The sequence below is a fragment of the Colias eurytheme genome, chromosome 16 (genome assembly GCF_061535395.1).
Source record: "Colias eurytheme isolate Ceu_HAF_F1 chromosome 16, ilColEury1 Martin Lab GWU primary, whole genome shotgun sequence".
Lineage (NCBI taxonomy): Eukaryota > Metazoa > Arthropoda > Insecta > Lepidoptera > Pieridae > Colias > Colias eurytheme.
Window position 1 is genome coordinate 8,678,985 of NC_142995.1, and position 19,618 is coordinate 8,698,602.

The window sequence follows — 19,618 nt, forward strand, 5'->3', positions numbered from 1 at the left end:
CGTCAATCGTGTGAGCGAATATTAATAGACGACCGGCAAGTTGCGACGGCAGCCGTCGACGTATTAACTGCTGCCGCCGACGCGTTGACGACTGCTGTCGACATGTAGCGACGGCTGAAGTAGCCTCTGCCGTTCACAACTTGCCGTTCGTCTTTAAGAACTCGTGTGCCGTTTTCGAAAGATCGAATGTTATGTTCGAAACCTATCTACATCATTAATAATATCATTATTGGGAGAGCTTTTTTAATTTAAACTATCTTTACAGTTTCGCAACAGCCTACAGCCCAGTTCTGGCCTTGACATCTGAGTTCTGCCACGATGGTGTAAGAGATAGGCTGATGATGGTCGCTAATTCGTTCTTTCCGATCGGTCAGATCCTAGTTGGGCTCCAGTCGTGGGGCATCTTGATGCAAAACTGGAACGTCTCGCTTTTCAATGGATTTATTGGTAAGTTGATAAGATTAAGATTGGTAAGTTTGTATTTAAAGCTGTGTTGATTGAAAATAATTATTAATTTGATTAATGTACAAGCGTGTTCCTCTGCTTTTTTGTTGGCTTCTTTCATTTTACAACAGATGAATTTAATGTTACTATTTAAATACATAGTCAGGAGGCTATCGAGGTTAAACCATGAAATATCTCATTCCCATGGGAGTTCCCTTTCACCACGCGAGTAAAGCCACAGGCTGCTAAACCATAAAAATATCGATAGAAATAAGAAAAATAGACGGGACTATAATTTCAAAAGCATTGATATAATCGTCACCTATTCAAAGATAAGGTTTCAATCTATACTAATATTATAAAGCTGAAGAGTTTGTTTGTTTGTTCGAACGCGCTAATTTTGGGACTCCTATTCATCAAGGAAGGTATAGGCTATATGTATATATCATCTCGCTAACACCAACAGGAGCGGAGCACTGTGCGTAAAACCGCGGAGCAAAGCTAGTTTTATATAAGTTTTAACAATTTAAACAATTTATTAATTATACAGGATGAGTGAGTGGTTAGAACAGGCTTGGAACTTCCCTGATGTTGAAAATAACCTATGGTGGGGAAGTTTATATTACAATATCCATCCACACAAGAAACAAAATTCCATGATACCCCAAATTCTACAATACACACCAGATGCGGTTTCTTTTTTCTGCCAAAACTTATCCAATAAGCGCAGTGTTACAATCACTTCGATTTCGTTGCTTTTGTAAAAAAACTGTTCAATCCATTCTCGTGTCGGCGTTTTCCCTTTATATTTTTCCATCGGACTTTGCTTACAGTTCTTTGGTGGACATTTTTTATCTGTAGCCAATCACATGTATTTTTGGTTAGCGGAAAATATGTTTAATACTGCAAAAGGGTTATGGGCGGTTCTGACCACTTAATATCAAGAAGCTAACCTTTTGCTTGCTCTGCAATAAACGTTAAATTTTTTTAATTTATCTTTAATTAATATATTAACGAAGAAACATGAACTGCATTATCGATAATAGAACAAACATTCAAATTCCCCTTTCAAATATACTGGTAGAAAGACAGTTCTGAAGATCTGAGTTCTTGTATCAAGGAAGTATTATAACTTGACAATTTTATAAGTCACTGCCAAGACCATCAGATGTTTGCAACCGAGCTCGATTTACATTTTACATTATTTAAAGCGTCTGGTTGAATAATGTTAAGAATAAATCACTGTTATATTTTGTAAACAAAATTTACCATATAATTCGATCAGATATTGCTACTTCTTCTCAATTTATTAAGCTCTCAATTAAATATAATTTGTTTAAAAATTAGCAAAATTATATTTGAAGAAGGTTGTAATAGACTAAACATAATATTCGTGTTATTGTTTTGACGATAAATTTCAAGAGATTTCTTCATGTTTAAAAGCTATTTCGTCGTACCAAAATATAATATGAGTATAGATTATTTAGATTTGGTTTTTCGTAATACATTTCTTATGTACCATCTTCTTGTTACCAACTTGTTACTAAAATCCGCCATCATCGTTAAGACATGATGCGACTCATGTTTCATTCTGTCTGTAAATTACATGACATCTAGACAGTCAGTGGTGCCTAGGGCGTAGTTACCAAATATGGCTGTCACAAACATGTGAAGAATAATTGTACTCATATTTCCAACGTGGTAAGTATTCTAAACGAGTAGCGTAACATACTTAGATATTTGCTGTTGGTTCCATGAATATGATTACGAAATATGGTTTGAAAAATAAAGATGGTGTGTTTTATTAAAATTATAAGTGCAACACCCAAAAATGTTGTTAGAATTTAAACGTAACGTTTTGTTCTATTCTCGTGTTAATAATATTATAAACAAGCTGTGGTGGCTTGTAGTAAAGGTCGGTAATGTTAATTTATCTCTGACCAAAAAAATATGATTTCAAAGCTAAAAAAGATATTATATAGTAGAAATAAAAAAATAATTTGGAAAATCCAAAAGTGCACGCCTCATAATTTTTTTTTAATAAATATTTATTAATTATTATTTTTGTTTATTTAATAACAATTAAACCACATCGAATCAGACCCTGAAAAATGAAAGGGTTCTATTCCTGAGCATACTCAAGCGTAAGAGAAAAAAAAAAGACTCGATTAGTAAAGTATTTCGGTCGCTATCGTGTTAACAAGAAAAAGGATCCGCACATACAGACACACGGACGTCCAAGACAGAACTTTTTTAAACTGTTTTTTAACTAGTTTAAATAACAAAAATGACATCAAAAATATCATGAACGTTAAAAATAGTGTTTTTTCTTAATATGTGTGTGTATGTATTATCTTACAAGTGCAATGTATGATACATAAAGACATTTTAAGTTTGAAAAATCAGATGTTTTGCGCGAAGTGACAGTAGTACCCACCTCAACGCTTCGCTTATGAGGCGTGCAAAACGCTTCGCTTATGAGGCGTGCAATTAAATTTAATAAAATTTCAATTGATGTGCACGTGTAGTTTACTGGTGTAAAAAGTAAACCACAGTTGCATTCTATGAAGGCAAACTACGGAGTTGATGTGCTAGAACCAAAAATTTTTGACGTCAAGTGACATCTACCAATTGCTCTTGGTCAGAATGTATGACATTTAAGTGGAAACCCATGAAAATGAGCCTATACGCCTCAAAAATGTCGACTTGAAACACACACGCATTTAAAATATTACAAAAAATGTTATATATTTTAGTACCTACAAAAAAATTTGATATATTTATCATCTTTTCAGTCCTCCATACATGGAACTACTACTTCTTAATACTTTCGTTATGGTCGTGTATGGCTTGCATCTCCTACGCTTTACTACCAGAGAGCCCAATGTATTACATCACTCAACATCAGTACGATAAAGCCAGGGAAGTTCTTATTAAGGTTTACAAGGAAAACACGAGGAAACCAGCCGATACATTTAAGGTAAGTTGGCCTAATTGTTTTCGGAATTATTTACTAATGCTCCCTGTTTCTAGGGGTGTGATTTGTTTGTTGAGTCTAACATGTGTAACTAAATAGTGTAGAGATCAAGCTGTGTTGTTTGGAAGCAATTTAGGAAACTATTGACGCGATTATGTAATTTATTCTGTGATAGACAGCTACGTTTTTCCTTAGTTATTGTCATAATAACGATAAAGACTTTGTTTATGCTGTCATTTCCGATTATTTCCAAGAAGTATACTTTTCAAAAATACATTACAAGAAATATATTAGACCAAAAACACACACTGATAAAGTAGGACGAAAAGAAAATTAATAAAAAAAGTTCAATCATCAGACACACATTTACCATATTAATAAAAAGCGAATTCTTCCTTTATTTTGAAGGAAATTGCCGCTTTAGGTGTAACAAAGTGCACTATCTCGCGGTTTCCTCAAACCAAAAAATTGTTGGCCATCATCCAGAATCACCTTGGCGATTACGTAATTGCTGGTCCGGCAAGGGTTGCCAGAAATTTGGAAATTTCCGGATAATTGGATAAAATATTTATTTTATACGGAATAGAAGGATGTCGTAAACCTCATAAATACCTACCTACCTACCTAAAAATAGGTTGAGCAATAGCATTGAATTAATTAAAAATATAGAAATGGTGATTATTTTGTCTTGAAAACCGAATATGTAGTTACAAAAATTTAATAAGTACCCAGGTAAAAAAAGTATTTTTTGTAACCAATCGATTAAATAAATGAAATAACTTTTTATAGATATCAATGTATAGATACGACTGGCTTTGTTATTTACCATTTATTGTAACTATTTATAATTTTATTTCATGCTCTGATAGAAAAATAGGATCACTCAGACGCAAGAAAAAAATTAATTTCATTCATTCACATCCATTTTGTAAAAGGATATTTTTCTAGAAGGTATACAATAATGTCAAGTTTTTTCATCAAAATATACTTAATACTTATACTTACAGAATTTTTATATTTAATTTGGGAACCCTAGGACCAACTAAATCGTGTTTTTATATCCCATTTGGCTAACTTAAGCGATATGAAGTTTACTACGACTATAATTTATAACTTTTTCATCACTGAAACGTTAGCTGTTTTTGTGGTTCATGATATTAATTGGCTATTTGAAAGGTAGAAAGTTTTGGTAGTTGGAGCGAATAATCGGTGTGATAGTTGGTTTTATCACGATACTATAAAGATTCTTTATAATAATTATATGTATGGTTTATGCTGTAAAAATAGAAAAATAAGTTTTGTCAAAATGTTTGCTTATCAACATGTGCTTTGAATAATTATTGTTCTTACAATATTATTTTTTAGTATGAAAATTGATTTTCTTCTTAATGTAGAGAACATAACTGCTACACTTAATATGCGTTTTTGCTCCGTATAAATTACGTATTTCAAATTCCAACCGATTTAAAAATACGCTAATTTCTAAACTTACTTAAACTTCGTTAAGAACTTTTTCATTCGTTCCATAGCTAAAAAGATTACAAATCAACCCTCAATCCAAGAAAATTGATAATTTAACCGCGTCCGATTCAATTTCATTAGCTATTCCAAAGAATTTCACTTTGGCGTGGTATAGTGTAATCAAGAAAAAATGTCCGCCTGTCACACCGACACGTAACAGAATTAACGACTTCCAATTTGGTAGGATAATAGCCGGATTTGTTGTGTCTACCGAACACTGTTATCTGTGAGCGATTTGTTTATTTTTTGTTAATGAGCCTATTTCTTGTTTGTAGAGTGAACGTGGTTAAGTTAAACGGTTGTTTTAAAGCGACTGTTTTTGTATGTATTTATTTTGTATTTATTATACCTATACTGCCTATACTACCCTGCATAATGAATATGCTATGTGCTAGTACCAGCTGTGCTTATTGATCGCGTATATAACATATTATGTAGTCTGTGCTATTCTATAAACATGCAGCTTTCTTATGGTCACTTTATTAAAATAATATTTATTAAATTGGTGCAGGTTTTAATCCTGTTGAGATCCTTAAAAATTGCAGCAGTTAATCTTCTGTTCTCCGTGAACGTACCTGAAACAAAAAATAAATATTTGTTTCATCATCATCATCATCATTCCAGCATTTCAGGACGTCCACTGCAAGACATAGGCCTATTCAATTTATTAATATTTGTTTAATTAATATCAATAAATAGAATATAAAGAAATACAATTAACTTAGCTAGTTAGCTTTATTGCTTATCTCTTTCCCTAATTTCATCCAGATTTGATTAGCCGTTTCTGCGTGAAAAAGCATAAACCCATCCATCAAAATTATCTCTTACAATAGTAGCCTTGAATTCATTCGTAATACTTTGTACTACGTTTTCCTTTGTATTCTACAAATATTATAGATAGACATAATATTCAAAATACCAATGACCTTCACTAAAATCAACGATAAATACCGCATGTTCTATAGATTGTATAAATCTTTTCCATAATCCCATTTCATAATTCACAGACATCGGCAATCACGATTTAGTGCCACGAGGAGACACGCTACGTAAATTATTAAGCCCTTTTTATTTACGATTGACTGTGTAATAGACGGTTTTGGTTACATATTTTCGATTTTAATGTATGCAAGTCTTGAATGATGTGAAATGGTCTTTATGAATGTATTGGGGTAACCAATATTACAAAATAGTAAACAACAAATAAACAAACAAAAATAAGATTTATTGCAACCGTAATTCACAGAATTATGTTTTTAATACTCTTTCTCTATTATATTAATTATTATGTCTAACCTAACCTTTTTAGATATAATTTATCTATTAATAAGTATTAAACAGTATTTATAAAGTATGAGATGATATATTTATGTCCTACGGAATCATATCTGTATGTACATATAGTATTTATAATCTTTCCATATAATTATTATCATATCAAAGCCTTAATTTTATTTTTGGAGCCAATATTGAGGCATGCCATCTTTTATTCATCGATTATAGTTATAAAACAAACGTTGACAGGAGATATTATTATGTTCAGAATACTACAATTACCCCACATTTGATTTCCTTAATGTATGTCATTAATCATATTCCCCTTTATATTCCTCCTTTTTATATTTCATAATTAAAATAACGAATTCATGTATCAGAGACATCATACCTTAAACCAAAATTAAATTTAAATGTCCTTACCACCATTAATTATATTAATTAACCAAATTAATTTCCTCAAAACGATCGGCATTTAATTTACGAATCAGAGCCATAAAATCTCATTAATATAGGTAATATTATAATGAAGTTATACAAGCGTGGAAGTTACAGTTTTTCGCTTCAGATATCAACTCGTACCAAGATCATCGTGTCGTGTTTAATCAGTATTTTTCCAGTGTGGAAAAAGGACAGCGCTATATAAGTTGTTTTTTTTTTTGGGGGTAGCTGTCAAAAAGTAAGCACGACATTTTTTCACGCTCTACACTTTTTTCCACGTTTTATTGAATAAATATTATATTATGCTATAATAAAGCCCCTAAAAATACTCACCGGATATACTTTTAAATTCTCCATAAAAAGCACCATAATATTAATCCTCAATTTTGGTTCTATTTTCACTACACAAGTTCCATAGTTATCATCATTCACTATGGAGGCAATACAACAGTCCTTAGCACAAATGTCTGAACTTTTCAACAAGAGAATGCTTGAGTTCCAACAAGAACTCCAAAAGACCACAACAACATCCACTCTTGCTAGTCCACCGTCACGTTTGGCTTCTGATTTTCTTGCATTTCGTTCCTTTGTTGTAACATCACTTCAATGCCTACAAACACAGGTTGATTCCTTGAGTCAATTGTATGACAACTTAGAAATGAGAAATCGTAGGAAGATACTGTTGCTTCATGGTGTAGCTGAAGACAAAGATAAAAGCCCCATCAGTGTTTCTCTTGAATTCATGTCCAAGCATTTGAAAATTCCTAATTTGTCCACGGACTGCATAAGCTACTGCCACAGGTTGGGATCCTTAAAGGACGGCAAGCCAAGGCCCATCCTCTTGAAGTTTCACAGTCTGCCATTGAAGCAAGATGTCTGGTCAGCTAAAGCGAAGTTGAAGGGTACCGGAGTGACAATGTCTGAGTTCCTTACTAAACACCGGCATGACCTCTTCATGTCCGCCCGTGAACGATTTGGTGTCACAAAATGCTGGACTAGAGATGGTCGCATTTTTGTAATTAGCTCGGATGGTTCACGCCACCGTGTTGAAACAATAGCAGACCTGAAGGCAATTGCGAGTGACACTGAAAATAAGACTTGTACCAGTGGGCCTAAAACTGATTCTTCAAAGGATGTTAAAGCCGCAGGGCGCAACAGAAGACTAGCTAAAGTAAAATAAGCTTCACTTCATAACTGTTGCTTCTTGTCTCTTTTTCTTTATTTTATCTCACATAACTTTAATGATTGTAGCTAGTTAGCTAGTCTTTTATCCGTCTTATCTTATATTGTCTTTAGTTGTTTTATACTCTTACGTCCTTTGAATGTGTGCCTCTTAATATATGTATGCGTCTTTATATATATCTACAATTTATAATACCTAGTTCAATAACTTACTTTATTAGAATAAAATTAATTTTATACACGGTAGATAAATATTATTGTTTACATGTCACATAATCTTTTCAATTTGCTGTCAAGTGTCAACTGACATAACGTTGTATCTGTCAATCTGTCAAAAGTATTAGTATTTAGTGTTGTTGTTAAATAAAATAAAGGCACACATTCACGATACATTTTTAGATTGTTAAGTTTGCATATTTGTTTGTTTGTGTAATAATAGCTTCGAGATTAATGTATAAAAACTTTGTAACTTTTTTTTCCGGTGAGTAAGGGGTATTGAAGCGACATATTTATTTAATTCCATTTATACTTTTTATTTTTATTATTATTATTTTTTATATATATATATATGTAAAGAAACTTCATTTCTTTGTATAGTTTAAGTGGTGGATTTGAATTTTGCCGCTCGGCATAGATAATATAACATTAGTGAGACATACCTTCGACAGAGGTCGCGACTCGCGAGAGAACTATAATGGCGAGCGACGCCAAATAAAATTGTAATGTGTTAATTTAAAATTATTGTGTAATCTTTGATCTGTTTAAATTGTGTGCTTAAGTTGAATTGAACTTTGAATGTCGTTTCTTTTGTTTTCAGGTTAGTAATTTCTTTTCTCATTTTAGTAACATTAACAATGTAAAAGTTATGTTTGTTAAATGTGCGAATATTAAAGTCTCAACTTTTGTTTTCAGAAGAAACACATCGTTTAATTTAAAATCCCTTATAAAACGACATTTCTAGTTATGAAAATGGATAAACTACGATTCCAATTCGCAGTTTTAGCGGGATCAGATGGAAAATCCAATGTGGTGTGCATAACCTCAATCGAGACTACGGATGGACGCATTTTTAATATTCCAGATGATTTAAAACCTGCAAGTAAGCACACTAGTTTAATATCTTCGGACGTATTCACTAAAATAAAAAACTCATTAAAAAAAAGACATCAGACACGTGCAGTGTGGATACCTTTAAATACAGATTTGAGGAACATATATTTAGACGAAGGCGAAAATTTACAGTTTGGTGACCAGTATTTGGAAGAAATTACAAGAGAAACCGTACCTTTACTGAGTAATAATAAAAACACCACAACAGAAAATAAGAATATTAGTAAAGTAGCTGAACGATTCATGATAGAAAAATTTTCAAATAAAAATTCGAATGTAAATCAGTGGATAACTGTATTTGAGAGTGAATGTGAGAGATTTGAGATTTTAGAAGATAAAGAGAAGATTGAGATATTGAAATATTTATTAGAGAAACAATGTATAGATTGGTATACCAGTATGTTGATAAAACTAACTGTGAATTCAAACTGGATAGAATGGAAAGAAAATTTGTGTGAAACATACGGAAATAAAGGTTGGACTCAAGAGAAATATGCATTTAACTTCAAATATCAAGCTGGATCACTACTGGAATATGCAACTAAAAAGGAAAGACTGTTATTAGAAGTAAACAGGGATATTGACACTCAAACAATGATTAGTCTTATTGTTATGGGATTACCGGAATACATTATGGATAAAATTGACAAAAAAACTGTAAAATCAACTGCCGCACTATATAATGAAATAGGTAAATATGAAAATTTAACAACCAAAAAAAACTACTATAAAACAAAAAGATATTATGATACTAAAGAAATAACAAAACCATATATTGAAAAAATAACAAAACCATGTAAGATTTGTGAAGGTTTAAATAAAGGCGTCAGATATCATCATGAAGATAAGTGTTGGTTTAAACATCCCGGTAAGACATACAACAGTAAAGCTGTAAATAATTCAGTGATAGAGGTGGAATTAAATAACAATGATACAAAAAACGAATAATAACACCATTAATTAAAGTCAAACTAATATTAAATGGAAAATTAGAAGTGTTCGGTATATATGACTCCGGTTCTAATGTATCAATAATTAATTCCAAATTATTAAGGGTGAAAGAAAGTGAAAATATTTTAAATAAGGATAACCTAGTTACAATTAATGGTGTTAAAAAGACTAATGGTTTGACAACAATAAAAATAAAAATTTTAAAAATTGAAGAAAATGTTGATGTTTATATTGTCGACAGCAAAGAGTTTAAATATGATTTTTTAATTGGTCTGGACCTTATTAAGAAGTTTAAACTGATTCAAAATGAGGATTTGGAAATAACACAAAGTCCAAAAGAAAAAAAAAGCAATATACTTAGAATGTTTAGCAATCAAAGAAGCTATAAAATATTGGCAGTTCTGGCTAATTGGCAAATCATTTACAGTATATACAGACCATAAACCTTTAGAAAATTTAAATATTAGATCAAGGACAGATGATGAGTTGGGAGATTTAACTTATTATTTATCACAATATGATTTCAAAATCAAATACACTCCAGGAAGAGAAAATATTGAAGCGGATTGTTTAAGTAGGAATCCTGTATTAAATGCAAATGAAAACTTAGATGATACATTAAAAATAGTAAATTTGATAAAATTAAATGATATTATTTTGGACCAAGAAAAAAATGAAGAGTTACAAAATAAAAAAAACAGTTTAATATTAAAAAACAATGTCTTTTACAAAAAGTTTAAAAATTATGAAAAGATAATTTTATCTGAAAAATTCAGTAAACAATTGATTCAAAATGTCCATAAAAACATGTGTCACATTGGTGTAAGACAAATGCTTAACACAATAAGTCCATTATATTCAGCAAAAAATATCACAACAAATATAAAACTACATTGTAAAAATTGTGAGACTTGTATTAGGAATAAAACAAGAGGGCAAGAAAAATATGGTTTAATGTCACAATTAGGCCCTGCTACCAGACCTTTTGAGATAGTCTCAATCGACACAATTGGAGGCTTTGGAGGCAAACGATCCACAAAAAAATACTTACATCTTCTTGTGGACCATTTCACAAGATATGCTTTTATTATTACATCAAAGACACAAAATGCTAATGATTTTATGAAATTAATAAATAAGGCAACAGACTCAGACACAATTGGGATGCTCTTCTCTGATCAGTACCCAGGAATCAACTCAAAAGAATTCAAAAATTACTTAAAGGAAAAATCAATACCAATAATATTCACTGCAGTAAATGCTCCATTTTCCAATGGTTTAAATGAAAGATTGAATCAAACTCTAGTAAATAAAATTAGATGTAAAGTTAATGAAAATAATTATAAAAAAGCATGGACAACGATTGCTCATGACTGTGTTGATAAATATAATAAAACAAAACATTCAGTCACAGGGTTTTCTCCTAAATATCTATTAGAAGGCACAAATATATCCTGTTTGCCAAATGAACTTAAACATAGTATCTCAGAAGAAGATTTGCTCAGAGATAGGAAAATAGCATTCATAAATAGTTTAAAATCTCATAATTACAACAAAAAAATATTTGATAAACATAGAGCTAAATTTGATTTCCAAGTAGAAGATATGGTATATGTTGAGAATGGTAGTAAATTAAACAGAAACAAATTAGATGAATTGAGAATTGGTCCGTTTAAAATTATTGAAAAGATTTCAAATTCTATTTATAGAATTAATACTGGCCATAAAAAGGCAGAGTCGAACCTCTTTCATATAACGAAACTAATTCCTTTGTCTTTAAAGTAGAATAATAAAAAATGTACCTATTTTATACTTACTGAAAACTGTTAAACTAAAATTATAGTATGTATGTAGTATTAAGAGTTAGATGAAGCTATGTTATGTTATTTTATTTGTATTCAAGCATTTGAATTAGAATATTTTAGTTTTGTGTAAATTATATTGCAAAATATGTTCAAGTAGAATAATAAAAAAAAAAATTTAAAAAATGTATTCTATACAATATGTATGTAGTATTAAGAGTTAGATGAAGCTATGTTATGTTATATTATTTGTATTCAAGCATTTGAATTAGAATATTTTAGTTTTGTGTAAATTATATTGCAAAATATGCTCTTTGGGGGGGAGATGTAAAGAAACTTCATTTCTTTGTATAGTTTAAGTGGTGGATTTGAATTTTGCCGCTCGGCATAGATAATATAACATTAGTGAGACATACCTTCGACAGAGGTCGCGACTCGCGAGAGAACTATAATGGCGAGCGACGCCAAATAAAATTGTAATGTGTTAATTTAAAATTATTGTGTAATCTTTGATCTGTTTAAATTGTGTGCTTAAGTTGAATTGAACTTTGAATGTCGTTTCTTTTGTTTTCAGGTTAGTAATTTCTTTTCTCATTTTAGTAACATTAACAATGTAAAAGTTATGTTTGTTAAATGTGCGAATATTAAAGTCTCAACTTTTGTTTTCAGAAGAAACACATCGTTTAATTTAAAATCCCTTATATATATATTTATATATAGCTTTATTTATCTTATATATACATATATAATATTTTATATTTATTTATTAATTATATTATGTCATCCATTGATAGTTCCGAATTTATGGATTGTCTAGCGTCCCCGTCTACGGATTCCCTTAGCAGCGGCGATGATAGTTTTCGCAGTGTCTCCCCTCTTCCTCTTGACCTAACCCTATCTTCCCTATTCCAAGATGTCCCGAGAAACTTTAATGTGTTACATATCAACGCGCAAAGTATTCCTGCCCATTTTCCTGATATGCTCACGTCATTCCTATCCACCAATATTCACGCGATTCTCATCTCCGAATCTTGGCTTAAACCCAACCTCCCATCCTCCGCATATATCCTACCTGGCTTCCACCTCATCCGTAATGACCGCATTGGGAAGGGTGGTGGTGGAGTAGCCATCTATATCCGTTCCCACATTCCCTATAAATTAGTCTATTCTAGCCCTCAACCCCCTTCCAATAACACTATCGAAAATATTCTCCTTGAGGTCCACCTGTCCAATTCCAAAATCCTTGTTGGCGTATTCTATAGTCCTTCTCTCTCCATCGATTATTTTTCCAATTTTGAACATCTCCTCGACCTTTTTTCTCCACAATATGATCATATTATCCTTATGGGTGACTTTAACACGTGCTTATTAAAAGGCGATAGCCGTAGTAAGAAGTTACTCTCCCTCCTAAACTCCCACAGTCTCCAGGCCCTCCCGCTCAACCCTACCCATTTCTTTCCCGGCTGTAACCCCTCTCTCCTTGATTTGCTTATTGTCTCTTCTCCTTATTTTGTATCTAAGCACGGTCAATGTCCTGCCGATGCCTTTTCCTTCCACGACCTCATCTATGTGTCCTATAACCTTCGTCCTCCCAAATTTAAACCCTCCAAGGTCATGCTGCGTAATTTTGCTGGAATTGATCTTAGTCAGCTATCTGCTGATGCTAAAAGCTGTGATTGGCAGGGTATCGTCGATGCCGAGACCGTTGATAAGAAGATTAGCTTATTTAATAACCTTATTATTAGCTTATATGATAAACACGCGCCTTCTCGACCTGTTAAGAGAAAACATACACCTGCTCCTTGGATATCACCGGACCTTAAATCTCTCTTAAACAGGAAGACTAGAGCAAAGGCCAAATACAAATCTGCTAAAACGGACGATGCCAGGGAAAAATACAAATCAATACGTAATCGTTGCAACATATTGTGTAGAGACGCACAACGACGCCATATTCACGCATCTGTCGAGAACGGCGACAACCTCAAAATATGGAACTTTCTAAAATGCCTGGGAGTTGGTAAAACACCCCTTCAAACCTCTTCTAACGTTAATATAGATATTTTAAATCAACATTTTTCATCTGCAGTTAATATTAATAATACTTTAAAGCAACTCACTTTAGATAACCTTTCTTCACTTCCAACTCCAGAATTTCCTCCGTTCTGTTTTAGTCAACTCACCGATTGTGATGTTAAGAAAAGCATATTATCCATCACCTCTAACGCTGCCGGCTGTGATCTTGTGAGTCGTAGAATGCTTATCCCTATCCTAGATATAATTATCCCTACCATTACACATATCCTCAATTTCTCTCTTTCTTCTGGAACCTTCGCAGGCATCCGTTACTAACTTACCTAGTGCTATTCATTTTACCAACGCTGAGCTAGCAACTGTGGTCAAATGGTGCGATGAGTACGGTCTTAAAATCAATCCTGCAAAAAGTCAAGTCATCATTATAGGAAGTCCGTATCTCATCTCTGAAATTGACTGGGGTGCTTTGCCTAGTATCGTACTTGGTGGTGTTACCATCCCATATAGCAAAGTTGTTAAAAATTTAGGTGTTACCTTTGACCAAACACTTTCCTGGTCTCATCACATACAAGAGATAAGTCGAAAGGTGTACGCTGCATGTGGTTCTCTACGGCGTCTGCGAAACTTTTTGCCAATTCCAACAAAAATTATGTTAGCGCAATCCCTCCTTTTCCCTATCCTCGATTACGCGGATGCGTGCTTTCCTGACCTTACAGTTGAGAGCATGGAGAAACTTGAGCGTCTACAAAATCTTCTAATACGATTTATCTTTGGCCTTCGGAAATTCGACCATGTATCTTTATATCGTAGACGACTCAAGTGGCTCCCCATTCGCATGCGACGTAATCTCCATTACCTTCAATTATTATACCGTATCCTTTTCGATCCCATCACTCCTTCCTACCTTAAGAATAACTTTTCATTTCTACACTGTGAAAACTACTCTCTACGATCCGTTGACAGACTTATTTTGTGTACCCCATCTCGACACACAAACTTCTTTGGTAATTCTTTTACTGCCACTGCTGTTAAGCTATGGAACTCCTTACCACTCAAGATAAGACTTGCTCCCTCTTTACCCTCATTTAAAAACCTTGTTCGGAAACATTTTCTTTTATCTGCCTTTAATTCGGAATAGTATATTTATTATATGTATTTACATTTATTAGTATTATAGAATATATTTTATATACTTTATGTAGTTTTATGTATGTATTATTATAAATTATTTATTTATTTTTCTATTATGTATATATATTATGTAAGGTTATTTATAGTATAGTTATTATACATGTATGTATAGTTATTTATGTGCATAATATAATGTACTTTTTGTGTAAGTATCATACTTTTTTATTTTCATGTTTATATTTAACTAAATTCTAATTTTATTTACAAAATTTTATTTACTGAATATTTCGCTTTTTTACCGCTTGGTTGCCTGGCAGAGATCACTGTTTAGTGATAAGGCCGCCGATTGTACTACATCTTTCTTGTACCATATTTTCTTCTTATTGTTTCCTATTTTTAAGTGATTGTATTAGTACAATAAAGTGTAATAAAAAAAAAAAAAAGTTGTATAGCGTCATCCCTTTCCCACACTGGAAATAATACTGCTATAAGACATGAGCTTTGTCGGATCATTAAGTACGTTTGGGATACAATCGATATCTGTGTGACCCAATTTTGTTGTAAGGAAATTCGTGATATGATCACATTTCAAATGTAAATTGAGTTATATTCCTTGGTTTTCGAAGTAAAGTTTTTAATTAATGTCAGGAAATTGCTTATTGAAGTGAAACTTCTTTATCGGGGTTGGAAAAAAATTTAGTGTAACATTTTTTCGTTACGCGTAACATTTTTCCGTTACGCGCCATCTTTTTCTTATCCCTACCACGCGTGATTCTGTAAAGTTGCATATAATAAATTATTTTTTGAAAAATAAGTTTCACTTCTTACGCGTGTACACTAATACACGCACAGTGCACACATTTTTTATGTTCAAGGTTACAACAATAAACAAATAAAAATTACGAAACCTGAAAAGTTTCATGATTTTAATTATCTAACCATGCAAACAAATACATTTTAGTTAAATAATAAGTTTAATTTGCTCGATGAAAATTAGACATGATATGTATAGCGCGTAGTATCAACAAAACGAGATATTTTTACAAAGATATATAAAAACACTAGCTTTCCGCCCGCGGCTTCGCCCGCATTTTCAAAGAAAAACCCGCATAGTTCCCGTTCCGTGAGATTTCCGGGATAAAACCTATGTGTTAATCCAAGTTACCTTCTATATGTGTGCTAAATTTCATTGTAATAGGTTCAGTAATATTTGCGTGAAAGAGTAACAAACACACACACATCCTCACAAACTTTCGCACTTATAATATTAGTAAGATAAGATAAGAAGATGTTAAACAACACATGTTTCCTAGTATTAGGTTTCCAACTCATACTCTAGCGTTAACGTTGTTTTATTTGCAAACTCTGGGGCCGTATTATGACCTTATTACCAGACAGTTTACGCCGTGAATTGAACTGACTAGCAAATTCATATTATTATCGCATATTATATGGCTGGTGATTGCAATAATAATATGAATTTGCCAGTCAGTTTAATTCGGGGCGTAAACTGTCTGGAAATCGAAGATCATATAATACGGCCCGCGCTCTCTCTCTCGGTAATATTCGTTCAATTTTTTAAAATTAGTTCAGTAGTTTTTGTATGTAAACATTACAAACAAACATACATAAAAGTCACAACAGTTTCCGCTGTATAATATTATATTTTATTTACAGTACAAAGACTTATGGAAAGACAAAAATAAGCATGCCTTCAATGAGAAGTCTGAAGAACACACGTCAATCAAGAGTCAACTCACGACCGGATTACATAACATCAAGCCAATGTTTCAGAGACCTTTGCTGTGGTTTTTGATACTTTTCTGTATATTGAACTTCATTTCTATGAAACTGTAAGTATTTATAAGGATTTTGTAGTTAGGTAGCTTGTTTTATTGGGGATAAAATTGTTTGAAAATGAGCCATTGTAAAAATAAGTAGTTAGTCAAAACGATATATAGGTGGTCGAAATTCTTTCCCAATCAAGCAACTTTTACTTGAGTTTCATAGCACCTATTACGAATAAATATTCTACAAATCTGCATGGAGATTCCAAATATATAATATACTAGCTTCGCCCGTGGTACATATTTCGCAATAAAAGGTAGCCTATGTTCTTTCTCAGGGTCTAAAGATTGTCTGTGCCAAATTTCATCAAAATCGGTCCAGTAGTTTATGCGTGAAAACCATACATACATACATAATTACATAATTACAAACCTTTCCTCTTTATAATATTAGTATAGACAAATATATAATAAATACAGTGATACATAACAATATCGTCTTGATAAATGAAAGAAATACTCTAAAATACGTAAGAGAAGACGATCAACAAATTCTTCATACTAATAATAGATATACAATTGGGATTTGCATTTATACAAATAGTTTACAATAGAAATTAAAGGCTTTACAGCGAGCGTGGTCACGGGGAGACTATTGTGTCTGTAAAGTGTTCGAAACGTCAGGAAAATAATATAATGAATAAATCGCGTTTAAAATCCGTTAAAAAGCCTTTAATTTCTAAATGTATAATACTCGCGTAAAATCAAACACTAGAAAATACTAGTTTACAATAATTGAATATTAGAAAATGTCAAATCTATTATTAATACATTAGAATGAGGAAACAAATCAGGTGCATCGACCGCAAACTCGATTTATCACCGGTAATTTGAGTTTAATAATTGCGTGGTTTTATCCACAATGTGCATAATTTATAACAAAAACGCTTTGTTATCGTAAATTGTAATTGCTTTTGTTTACCTAAATAGGTGGTTTAATTTATGAGAATGGAGAGATTTGAGCTTTAGCTCGTGGCTTTAGGGCGCTTGTAGATAGTGAGATAGAAGATCTATTGCTCCTTCTTGAAAATAATGTTTGGAACTAAAAACTGCCACAGTATAGCTATCCATTTTATAGATACAAGATTTCTAAAGAAGCGTGTGTGCCAAGTGTCAGAAGTGAAACTTCTTTGGCAAGATTCAAAGATACCAAACCGTCGCCTTTCTCCATGACGTGACGGTATTGCCATGACGCGACCTTGAAATTTTACTCTCAACGCGCCTAAATAAGTTTCACTTCAAAAATCTCTTATTTTAACTTTATTTATGAACTAAACAAGCTTTCCAATGTTTATTATATCTCTTTCCATTCTTTAAAACGTAATAGCTAAAGTGAATGTAACTCAATCTTGTCCATTAGTGCTGCAGTGGTTCAAACTCAATTTTGTTTATTGAAGAAAACTTTTAAGTACTTTTTGTGTCTCCATTATGAATTATCTTTAAAAATTTTGGTTGTTTTGACTGATTTAGACTATTATGGCCGTTTAGTTGATCAGGAGATACCTTAAATAGCACCTGTGACTCAATTATGGCGGCAGTAAACAGTTTTTAAAAAATAAATAATAATGAGCCTTTCGTGTACGAATACATAACTCATAAGTACCGTAATCTAAATAACTAGCTCCCATAATTAATTAGGTTTTCAAGGAAAATGAAAGCATGTACCTATTAGGAAATCATATTATTTCATCTTTTATTCTGAACCTCTTACAACATTTTAGGAAGTTGAAGTATATTTGGAAAGTATTGTCATTATTGATGAGTCGAAACATAAGTTAGAAAAAGAAGCGAACTTTTAAAGTAGTTCGCACTGTTTTATTTCATGAATCGTAAATATTTTGGTGGAATTTTTGTTTCCATAACTTTTTCTTTAGCTTTGAGTTCTTCAGTTAATTTTAAAATAACAATGAAAATAACATCGAGATAGTATGTACTACTAGAGGGGTTATTCCAAACAAAAACATTGCGCGCGGCCGATGTGGTGGGGTACGTGTGGAACGAGCGAGGCGTGGCTTCAAGTTCAAAGATTTAGCAATGCGTGCAGATGCGACACATTGTGCAATCTGTTTACTCGGTACTATCTGGTGGTACTGATACTAGGGAATTAATAAAACGAGGATTTTATATTAAACTATGTATTTTAATTTCCTTTAAATAATATCAATTTAGTAAGCTTTTGTCGTTTTATGTAGTAATCAATAGTTTTATCAGTTTTTGCTTCATGATGTAATCGAATTTTGGAGTATTGGTTTATAATAGCCCTAATTAAATGGATACGATGATTCAATGTTGATGGCGTTTACGTATAAGAAACTCACATTTTGAAAAATCTCACGTGAGATTCGAGGATGGGGGAGGGGTTGAATAAATTCTCACGACATCTCACCAGGGGGGGAGGGAGGTGCAGAAAATTTTAAAAAACACCTCACGTAATTTATGGACGCCCCCTTACTCGATCACAATTTTTTTAACGAATGTGAAAGACGTAACAATAAATACGCAAAGCGGCTTTTACTATAAACGGAACTACATTTAAAAATATACTTTATTTATTGAGTTATAAGGTTGCTTCCATTCTGTTTATTTACATTCTCAAAAACATCAATCGCCGCAGAGGTGGCTTGCGACAAAGGCGGCTTGTGTCAAAGGCCTCGGCGATATCATTTAAGAACATAATATTATGTACTTTAGGCAAACTTGTAATAAGATCTATTTTACTTTCTTATTATTCCATTTGACAAGGATATTGGGTAAGATACCTATTGGAATAATTTTATTATTATGTATGTACTTATTAAATCCGCGAATAAAAAAAATTTTTAGTCGTGAATATAGAAATTGGGTCGCATTTTTTTAATCCGCGAATAGTGAAAACACGAATAAAGGAAGCGCGATTAAGAAAC

The 19,618-nt window shown here is 32.3% G+C and overlaps 3 protein-coding genes across 3 annotated transcripts in view; 2 read left to right on the forward strand and 1 right to left on the reverse strand.

The window, feature by feature from the left end:
* LOC149901973 (zwei Ig domain protein zig-8-like) overlaps positions 1–19,618 on the reverse strand; it is a 298,586-nt gene that overhangs the window by 159,388 nt on the left and 119,580 nt on the right. The gene's annotated exons all lie outside the window — the stretch shown is intronic.
* The window catches only part of LOC149901976 (synaptic vesicle glycoprotein 2B-like), a 44,379-nt gene that overhangs the window by 19,239 nt on the left and 5,522 nt on the right, over positions 1–19,618 (forward strand). The window contains exons 4-6 of the mRNA XM_090110920.1: positions 266–447; positions 3,240–3,424; positions 16,546–16,721. Of these exons, the coding sequence (XP_089967046.1) occupies positions 266–447; positions 3,240–3,424; positions 16,546–16,721 (543 nt within the window). The remainder of the gene's footprint in view (positions 1–265; positions 448–3,239; positions 3,425–16,545; positions 16,722–19,618) is intronic.
* On the forward strand, positions 8,651–10,238 carry LOC149901977 (uncharacterized). Its single transcript, XM_090110921.1, has one exon. It carries the CDS (start codon positions 8,804–8,806, stop codon positions 9,896–9,898), a length of 1,095 nt encoding a protein of 364 aa, XP_089967047.1. The 5' UTR covers positions 8,651–8,803; the 3' UTR covers positions 9,899–10,238.

Bases quoted from the DNA above. Each gene is read 5' to 3' on its own strand.
- LOC149901977 (XM_090110921.1), top strand. From the start codon at position 8,804: ATGAAAATGGATAAACTACGATTCCAATTCGCAGTTTTAGCGGGATCA.